The 11,230-nt window shown below is 35.0% G+C and overlaps 1 protein-coding gene and 1 pseudogene across 1 annotated transcript in view; both read left to right on the forward strand.

Annotated features, from left to right (window-relative positions):
- DMD (dystrophin) overlaps window positions 1-11,230 on the forward strand; it is a 1,580,480-nt gene that overhangs the window by 192,270 nt on the left and 1,376,980 nt on the right. Inside the window, exon 10 of the mRNA XM_006911463.3 lies at window positions 8,100-8,250. Within this exon, the coding sequence (XP_006911525.1) occupies window positions 8,100-8,250 (151 nt within the window). The remainder of the gene's footprint in view (window positions 1-8,099; window positions 8,251-11,230) is intronic.
- On the forward strand, window positions 6,798-6,916 carry LOC112479411 (annotated as a pseudogene).

Genomic DNA, 11,230 nt, shown 5'->3' on the forward strand with positions numbered 1-11,230 from the left:
TGTGCCTTTTTATAGGTGAGTTCAGTCCATTTACATTTACGGTGATTATTGAAGTATGAGGTCTTCTTATAGCCATTTTCTCTTTTGCTTTCTGGTATCTTGCTGTTTCCATTGCTTCCTTGTCCTTGTGTTTCCATTTTCTTCATTTTGGTTGGCTTTTGTGGGTTTTGCCTCTGCTTCTTCTTGTTTTATGTTATATACTTTAGTTCTGAGTCTTCTGTGTGTGGTTACTATTACTAATATGTAAAGGATAGTTATATATATATACAGTCATCCATTTTCTTTTGCGCGTGCCTTATCTCCATTCCCCTTTGTGAATTTGGATCTTTGAATCCTCCCCTTTTTAGTTATTGTTATTTTCAGTTTGTCCCTATGTATGCTGAATGTTCATTAATATCTCGTTATAACAATTATCTTATTATTTAAGCTTATAATGAAATTGGCCATTTTTAAGAGTGAATATATGTGTCCAAATTACTTCAGTTACCATAAGCATCTTTTCACAACTGGTGGTTTATTTCTAATCTAGAAAATTCATAATAGTATTGTACCTCCTTTCATTAGTTGTATTTCTTATTTGAGAATTGCATATAAGCAAGTAATTATGAAATCTAGGAAGTTGGGACTGAGAGCCTGTTCTCCTAAAGAGCTTAACCTTCTTGGTGATTTTTAATTATAATACCCAAGGATTTACAAAGTCTGTAGTTTTACATCTTCATTAACATAGTAAGATATTTTATGCATCTTATGATGTATTACCACAAAGTACAAGGAACACTACTATTAAGGCTATCAAATATAGAATTGAAAACATGTACAACTTTGGTATTGATAAATTTGTCTAGAAAACAAAAATTTAAAAAAATGCTATTTATATTTATTGCTAGATTCCTTAACACAGAATATCATTTCTTATAAATATTGCCTGAGATAATGAAATGGTATTGGTTAAGGAATTCCAAATAAGATTCATTGTTGTTGTCAATTCAGTTTCTGTTGGTTTGGATCTGTATTGTCCATTATGACAGCCACTAGCCACACGCAGCTATTTAATTGTATATTTCAATTACTATAATTAAATATAGGTAAAAATTCAGTTTCTTAGTCATAATAGCCATATGTTTACTGCTCAACAGCTACACATGACTAGTGGCTATCCTATTAGATAGTGCAGATGTAGAGCATTTACATCATTGTAGAAAGTTTTCTTGGACGTTACTGGATAGAAAATAAATGTCCTCCCATATTCTAAGAGAATTTCTATAAAGTGAATCCTACTTTCGCATTGATTTCCTTCATGTTCATAGAGATATGTTCTCACAGTGGGGTGTGGGATGAGAGACAGATCTATAAAATTATTTAAAATATGGTCCCTTTCACTGCAACTGACAAATAACCCAACTCCAATTGGTTTATACTACTGCTTTTTGAAGTGTGGTTTATGGACCAGCAGCGCTGGCATCCCCTTTGCAATTGTTAAAAATGAAGACTCTCAGGCCCCTCCTCAGTCCTACTGACTTAGAATCCATATGAGGACATTTTCCCCAGGTGACTCATATGCACATTAAAGTTTGAGAAGCACTGGTTAAAACCATAAGGATGCTCATTATCTCATATTTCAATAAATCCACAGGTGATGACTCTAGACACTATTAAGTCTGTGACTCTATTGTGCCATCAAATCCCAGCTTCTTTCAGTGTATCTGTTTTGATAGCCTCCCTCTGCCCTCAGATGATCTTACAAGTGGAAGTTGGCTGCAGCATTTTCTACTATCATATCCTCACATGTTTCTGCTTCTAGATTGTGTCAGGACAGTCTCCTGTCATGTACTTTTTTATTCCAATTCCACTACCTCCTCTCTCAATTGCCAGTTGTATATTGATGCTCCATTCTCCTTTTGCTTTTATGTTCCTTTCTACATGACCACTTGAAAATCTTAAAATGAAACTAAGAAAAATGTAAACTCTTTTCTTGCCTATAGGTGGTAGATTTTTATTTTATGAATTTGACAAATTTTCATAATTTATTTGCATCTTTAGAATGTCTCTTGGAAACGGGGAATTTCTTTTCCATTTTAATAGTGTTTTAAGTCGAACAATATGAAATTTTCATTTTTATGGAATAAAAAACTCAGCTATCAGCAACTTCATATAACCCAACCTAAAACATTTTACCCATAAAGAACTTAATTCAAGGTTAAGAGCACAGACTTGGATCACAGATAGCTTAGCATTTGTATACTGGCTTAACATGTCACTGAGACCTTGGGCAAATTCCTTAACTTTGCCAAGTTCCAGTGTCCTCAGAAATAAAATAATAGTATTATCTACCTAATAAGGTAAAAATGAGGACCATGTGTAATTACTTGGTGTTTCTTAGACACAAGTCAGTCATGCTCCACTTTCACAATTTCTTTCATATCTGCACCCTTCTTTATCATTATATAGTTAATACTTTCCTGGAAATAGTTGTTATTATTTGGCCTTATCCTTAGCTATATGATTTCATATATACAATTAAAATCATACATGCACACACACACTATATACAGTTAACCCTTGAACATTGTTGGGATTGGGGTAGGGCAATCCCTCACACAATTGAAAATTTGTGTATAACTTTTGACTCCTGAAAACTTAACTACAGTTTTCCTTCGGTTCCCATAGGAGATTGGTTCCTAAACCTCTACAGATACCCAAATTCTCTGATGCACAAGTCCCTTGTGTAAAATGGTGTAGAACAATGCATAGAGTCAGCCCTTTGCATCACAGATTCTCAGTCATGGATAGAAAATACTGTTTTCGATCTGTGGTTGGTGGAATCCACAGATATGGAAGGCCTATTGCATATTTATTGAAAAATATCCACATTTAAGTGGACCTGCTCAGTTCAAACCCATATTGTTCAAGGATCAACTGTATATATATGTATATGTGTATGCATATGTATGTGTATGTATGTGTATATATGCTAAGACACTAAAATGACTTTATTTTTATTTGTAACATTAAAATCATTCTTTAAACCACAAATGGATTACACATCATCCTTTAGGATCAACCGAAATAGTGTATTTAATGCTTGACAGAAAGATTATCACACGAAAAGTGAACACTCGTTAGCCGATATATTTTAAAATTAGTTTTCACTGAGGTCTTAATCCAAAGGTTAGTTACCCTCCCCCCGCCCCAAAGTTAGTCCTTCTTCTACCATATTTGCAAAAGGGGGCATTTGTGATGTAAAGGATCCTAAACAGACCTTCTGATAGCAGTGCCCCCTCATGATTGCTCCTCCCTCAGCCCTGCTATTGCCATGGGCCACTAGTCACCTCCTGCTTCTCACTCCGGAGAACTCTGGCCTGTAATTCACCTGCATGTAATGATGCTGTCACTCCACAGATATCAGTGAGTGAAGGAGGAACAGTACCTTTTACAACTTCTTAATTATTTTCATATGACCCTAATATGGAAAGCAGTAAGGACTGACCAGACATTACTGAATAATTAGAATATCTGAAGTAACAACAGTGGCAAAGCACATTTTTAAACATTACATTAAAAAAAAAAATACTTGTTCCTATAGTCCAAAAGCAAACCATACAAATTTAAGCTTTTCACATCTTTTTCCTCAATTTCTCTCATCTCTAAGTTCATTTCCTCTCAGAAGTTTCATCCTTAAGAAAATCCTGTGTTCTTCTTTGGGATTTGTCTCACTTTAAATACATTATATACTAGGCACAATAACTGGAAATAGCACATTTCTTAATTATATAATATTCATCATGAAATATGGAGATAAGTGAAGGAGAGCAGCTTCAGTAGTCCAAGTCTAGAAGAATACTAAAGGGGAGTGTTTGGGTATCCTGAGTATGATGCCCTTTTATATTTTCCTGCCAGCATCAGATTAATCTCTGTCTCTTTAATCTTGTGAGTTTGAGCAGTGGGTAACTAATAGATCAAACACACACAAACGCATGCCTTAAAACACTAGCAATGATTTTCAAATATACAATATTCTCACCTAGATTCTTGTTATTCAAAGTGTCATCCCATGACCCAGGAACACCAGCTTTACCAGGCAGCTTGTTCGAAATGAGAATTCTTGGACCTGACCCCTTGAATTTAAATCAGGATCCTGAGATGGTCTGTAAATATTTAAGTTGGAGAACCTGTGACCAAAATCATAGGGCAGCAAATCCGAATGCTCATTTTAGGAACCAGAAAGAGCATATATGGAGTGGTGGGAACTATAGCAAACTGGAGAGCTCATGCTTGGTCTATGAAGTACAATTGATATTCAACTTTACAGATAGTTGTCATTTAGGAAGGCAGGTTTACTGTTGCCAAATACTCTTAGATATTCTCAAGAGTGGCCAGGTCTAAAGTTTGCAGGTGGTGTCTCATGCTTTTTAACTATTGGCCATAATTTTAATTTATTTTCAATTAATACAAAACCAAATCAGGCACATGGACTACTATTTACCAATATGTAGTCAAGGTCTATGGTCAGGATAAGAAATATTTACATAGTTAAAACATATCTTCACAGAACCCTTTCCAAAAAGAAGTGAATGATACATATTTTTATGCTGACTGGTGTTACCCTACCACCACTTATATTTTTCTGTTTTCAAACTTATTCTGAGATTCTGTTCAGCCTTCAAATATGTGAAATCTCTGACTTTCACATTTTTAAATCAGAACCCATTCTTAGGGAGCTGATGCTCGTACTTCTCTCTATAAGTGGAAAAGAAGTCAGGATGAGAATGTAATGGTCTCATGTCAAAATAACTTCTAATAACTCCTAGGCTTTGGCACTTGCCCTTCTATTAATGTTAATATTAATAATATATCGATCTCAGTGGAGTTTGGGTGAGTAGTGGATGCAGATTAAATTATCTAGAGCAGTGACTCTAAAACTTGAGTGTACATCAGAATCATCTAGAAGTCTTGTTAAAATAGAATCCTAGGCTCCAACCTCAGTTTCTGATTCAGTAAGTCTGGGGCAGGGCCTAAGAATTTACATTTCTAACACATTTTGTGTTAGAATGATGCCACTGGTTCTGGGAACTCACTTTGAGAATCATTGGTCTAGAGAGGAAAAGCAGGGATTTGTTTGGCTCAGAAACATTCATGTGACTGTGCCAGTCATTAAAATATTGAACCACACAAGTTGCGCACAGAGTATTACTGTATACTTCCTGCCACCCAGCCATGCTAGTCCCTCTTTCAAGGTCCTCCAACTGGACATTCCTACATTATATCTTTAAAAGATATAATATTTGACAAAGCACTTATGGGTACATCTTTTCTTATTGGTTAACCCCTGAGTCCAGGTTTATAAGATGAAATCGTTATTATACATAAATGATTACTTGAGTTTCAGATTTCAGATTTTCAAGCAGAGCTCAAGAAATCTCCCAGGATCCAGAGATGAGTGAAGTATATGACATATCTCAATTCTCCCACACCTTATGCTGTCAAGCTGTCCTGGCCTTTCTGATGTCTCAGGGCCCTTGCACAGATGGTTCCTTCTGTCTAGAAAGTGTTTACCATCCCTCTTCGCTACTTCCTCTTACTTCAAGCTTTAGACTTTTTCAAATATCAATACTTCAGGAAAGCATTTCCTTTCCTCACAGACTCAATTCAGTTACTCTCATTCACAGCATGAACACAATTATAATTAACTAATGGCCTGATGAGCTATGTATTATTTCTGGCTCCCATTCTGAGAATGTAAGCTCTGTGACTGTAAGGGTCTATGTGGGTCTTTCTCACCTTTCCATCCATAATATTTAAGTACTCAATAATTGTACATTTAATAAGTGTATAAACCAGTTTTCCAACTCTCAACTCTCAGGCTGTATGTTCTGTAATAACAGCATTCCAGATGACCCCAGGTCAATTTGGAACCTCTATGTAACCTCTGAAATGTATATAAATCTAATTATAATGATTTTTTGGGTAATATTGTAATTGTTGATGTATCTATTTCTTTAAAAATCTCTAAGCTACTTGAAAACGAGGATAAGTATTTTCTTTTGTCCATTCCTAACAAATAGTTTCTAATATAGATATGGAGCTCAGTGAGTATTTGTTGAATGAAACATCTATCCAAAAGTAAAAAAGTAATATTTTAAAATGAAATCTCTTATTAACTAACAAATATGTGTTAGACTTGAAGCTTTTCAAGTGTCAAAGTAATAATGTGGGATTTATTCCTTCAGTTCTTGAGATGTAAGATTTTTTAGCTTAATGTAATGACAAACCAGGCAGGAAGAACAACAAACACAAGGAATGATACTACAGACAGTTCTCATAAAATCTTATTATTAGGTCAGTTCTCAAGAGATAGGTTGAACCAATAAAGTAAAAGATTTATGTACCTTGCAATGCTGGGATGGTATTCATTGCCTAAGAGGCTTAAACTAGCAACTTTCAGTTTTTACTTCCACTTAAATAAATGCTTCATCTATGTCACTTCTCATAAAAAGCAGATGTCTACATTTTTTGCTTGATAAATGAAAGCTCATTTTTATGGACTTCTGATTGCAGTGTGACTTGGAGGCCATGTGGCTCTGAAAAGTTAAAGGTCAATAAATGGTATAATCTAAATATTTTGAACACTCTATATTTTGTATGTATTTTGTATGTCTAAATGTGCTGACTAATGGAAATTTCTGGTAAAGATTTTACAAATCAGAATAGTAAATTCCTAATTCAAATTATGTCCTTATCAGTTTTATAAGATGTGTTGCAAAAATGCTTTAAATATGCCTTCATAAAGAATATTTACCGTCTACGGCCATGCTACTCTGAACAAGCCCAATCTCGTCTGATCTCGGAAGCTAAGTAGGGTCGGGCCTAGTTAGTACTTGGATGGAAGACTACCTAGAAAGACCAGATGCTGTAGGCATAAAAAATAAAAAATAAGGGATTGTAAACTGACAAGGTCCTTGCAATCTGTGAGGTCAACCAAGAGAAAAAAAAAAATTCCCAGAAAAAAAAAAAAAAAAAACAAAAAGCCTTAAAATAGGTACTAACACTTATCATTTGAGTCTCAAGTTTTTGTCAAATTAATAGATGAAAACTTCAATTTTAAATTTCATCCTCGCTATGAAGTTGTGTGATTAATAAGCAAGATATTATCTTATGTCCCTGATGCTGGAATTGTAATTGAGAAAGTTTAAGAACTTGGTTCTAGGACAGATAACTAGTCTGTGAACCCAAGCCTTTGAACTTTAAATCTATTATCCAGCCCACTATTGTGTACATCTTTGAAAAAATATTCTTTCACGTATCTATTTCTGCATAGCAAATGATTCCAAAACTCAGTTGCTGAATACAAAATTTATAATTACATCATGATTACATAGATCAGGAATATGGGCAGGGATCATCTAGGCTGCCATTTGTGATTGTGGTTGTGGTATGGCTGGGGTCACTGGGTTGCAATCAGCGGGAAATTCAACTTCTAAGGTAGCATTTTATCCTATAGTTACTCTCAACACAGTCTCTAATCATTCACTCGTCTAGTCTGGCCTTCCTTATAGCATGGCAGCTGGGTCCCAGGAGAATATAAATGCTGCCTGCTCACTTATAGCCTGCACTTGCAACTAACTGGTGCAGTGTCACTACTGCCATATTCTGTTGGTCAAAACAAATTACAAGGCCAGTTATATCCATGAGAATGGAAAATAGACTCCATCTCTTGATGGGAAGAGCGACAAAGATTTTGTGGCCCTATTTAATCATCACACATATTAAAACAAGGGAAATATAAACAGATGATTGTCAAGATATACTACTAGCTCAATTACCAGAAATGGCTCACACTTTACTTGAATGTTCAAATTTAGTTAGCTGTATGAAACTTTCTAAAAAATGGAATGTGTGAACTCTAATCAGTCAGAGAAAGAATAATGTCAGATGGTTGATTGTGGGCTCTACTTACCTTCCTTCTTAATGTCCAATAGATGCCAAACAATGTGAACATGCCATAAATTGTAAATGTCAACACTTTTGCCTAGTTATAATTTAATAATAGTAAGTAAAATTGCTTTAATAGAGGTAATAATAGACATCTTTCAAATTTTCAGTTTACATAAAGTTTTAATGGATCTCCAGAATCAGCAACTGAAAGAGTTAAATGAGTGGCTAACAAAAACAGAAGAGAGAACAAGGAAAATGGAGAAAGAACCTCTTGGACCTGATCTTGAGGACCTAAAACACCAAGTACAACAACATAAGGTTAGTATATATCGTGATATTTGCTTTCTACTGGAAAACTAACTCTTCGTGTATATGTGTATTACACATATTGTGGTTTACAGATAGGGAAGAATTAAACCTTGAGTCAAGAAGAGTTTTAAAATCATTTTTTCCTAATATTTTTTGAAATGTTTATTTTTTTTAAATACAACATAACTAAGCTTTCCATATTTGAGAAAAAAATTCAAAAATTTCTGGATGAGAGCAGTGTGGGTATGTGATTTATTAAAGTTTTGATTTCCTGGAAGAGAGCCTCTGTAGGGGTTATCCGCAATGCAAGTTTAAGTGATAGACAAGATATTTTTTTTTTACATGTTTTTACTTTCAATTCATAATATTTTGGAGCAGGCCAAGCTTGACGGAAAATTAACAACTATAGCATCTCTTTCCTATAAAACACAGCATCTATTAATTTTAATATTTCTATCTTATTTTTCTTCAGTTTATTTGTACATTTACAATTATGCTCCCTTGTTGCCAGAAAAAAAAATTATTGTTTTTGCGATTAGGATTTCTACAAGAATATTTCTGATCTGGAATTCTGAGGGTGCTTCATTCTAATAACTGTTATAAAACTATCTCTGTGCCTTGCCCAGTCCAGCAGGATACACACATACAGAGAAACCTTTGCGATTGGCCCAAGATTAAGATTACCATGTTTAGCAAATAAAAGCACAAAAAAATGTAGTTAAATTTGAATTTCAGATCAACAGCTAATATTTTTATTGTGTAAGTATGTCCCAAATTATTCATTATTTATCTGAAATTCAGAGTTTCCTGGGAATTCTGGATTTTATCTGACACCTCTACTCAGGATTTGTGGTTCATAGATTTGTGTCTTTGAAAGGAAATATGTGCTCTCTTAACACAGATTTCCTAAATCTGCATCTCAGCCATCTTTAGTCTCTCCTTTTATAACATTTTGTCAGAGTTAGCTTCACAGTTCTCTGTAGATAAAATACCTTTTTTTCTAAGTCCCGAGTTCTTTTCTTTTTTAAGGAGCTTTAGGTTTCAGTGACAAATGAGACTGGCCCTTGCTATCACTGCCCACAAAGCTGTCCTTTAGCCACAGAAGTTTAAGATCAAGCAGTTTAAGAAGAGGTATAGCTATGGTAATCCCCATCTACTACTCTACCAGGAAAAAAATAAAGCATCAACTGTATTTTAATTTTCATTTAAAAATTGTGACTAAGAGGTTAACTTGTCACATTAGAGTTTCAGTGAACATCTGATAAAGTTAGATCCAGTGCTAGATCTTGAACTGGACCGTTTGGATCATACATTCCTCTGGTAAACTCTGTGCCCGCTCTCTTCCCCTTGGTCTACACTGACAGTTGTGTACAGTTTCTGTATACACCAGTGGCTTCTCTCCATCTGAGGGAATTTGCTGGCTGTGGAAAAATCTCAGTCAATTTGAGGGTGGGCAGAAAGAGGAGTTAGTGTTGTCAGAGCTGCCATTAACAACAGGGATGGGTATTGATGGATCAAACACCCCAGAATCCTTGCCGAGATGTCTGTCAATTCCTACAGTCTCTCAGAGGTTTCTCAGCAAAACTGGGCCCCAGATATCCATGCAGTAACCTGTCTCATGTTACTATCCTCTCATAATGTCCCTTGATATACCTTTCCCAAATAAACTATTTGTACCTAAATCCATGGCTCAGAGTTTGTTTAGGGGAGGAACTCAACTTATGACAACCTTCTGGCCCTGGAAGCCAGAGTACTAGCCCAGCTTTACCACTAACTAAATCTGTGATTTTCAAAAATTACTTAGTCTCTCAGGTTCTCCATATCCTTACTTTGGAAATAAAAGTGTGAGCCAGTTGGTTTCTGATGTTCCTTCTAATCATAGCTTTAAAGTTTCTATTAGTTTTGGACTGTGAGGCACTTCAGGAAAAGTTAAGACTAGGGCCAGTAACATTGAACATCAGAGGGAAGGATGTTGGCATTGGATGCCTGGGTTCTAAGGGGGAAGCCAAGATGAAGGACTCCAAAAGAGACATGGCAGAAGAATGGTGGAGTAGCCATAAGTGTGAATGACTTAGGCCATTCACAACAAACTGAGGAAAGGTCTCAGCTTGAATCTCTGAACAGATTCTTATAAGGTTAGACAGACCACCCACGATCTTCAAATCTGACAATTACCTGAAATGATTTGCACTTTTCTCTGGAAGATAGAGAGTGAACAGAATGGAAAATATTTGACTAATATTGTCATAAAATTTGAATAGATTGTCTATTACTTGAAAATATACCATCTCTGGTGAGTATGGAATTGCTATGAAGAGAATAATTTGAAACAAAAAGAAAGCAACAGGATGATTTGCAAGTTGATTATGTAATCTTTTATATCTAGGACTTATTCATATAAGTACATAAAAGGAAACAGAAAGAATTGGTTTGCTGGCTCAGAGAGTGAGGCTAACTTCCACCTTTAACTGTTTTAACCTACTTCAGGATAGATTATTTTTAATAAAATTAAGACAGAGGAAACACATAACCAGGAGAAAGCCTGACCATCAATAATACTCTTTTTGTTACTTGAATTAATTATTGTGAAAAGAAAATGATTTAACAATATCAAACAATTTATAAAGGAGTTAAGGAGTGAAATTTTTGTTTGTCTTGCCATGTTTCGTAAAACAGAAGCTCAATGTTCTGTTTCTTTAGGTAACTGAATTCAATCTAAAGCCTTATTTAAATAGTCATTGATTCGCTTTGCAGCTTTTATTCTCCAAAAGTGAATGAAAATAAGATTTCTTCTCTGACAACAAAATACATCAGTAACCTTGGAATAGTCAAAAAAGCAACCCCACCCTGCTACATGGCCGCAGCTCTCACCTAATATATCAATAAGGTTTTTTAATTTTGTGTAGATAGATATTAAATTCTTGAGTCAGCCTCATTGTTTTCCCCTACAAGTTGATTACAGATGACAAGATTAAAGAAAAGATGCAGT

Source organism: Pteropus alecto, unplaced genomic scaffold (assembly GCF_000325575.1).
Source record: "Pteropus alecto unplaced genomic scaffold, ASM32557v1 scaffold414, whole genome shotgun sequence".
NCBI classification, from domain to species: Eukaryota; Metazoa; Chordata; class Mammalia; order Chiroptera; family Pteropodidae; genus Pteropus; species Pteropus alecto.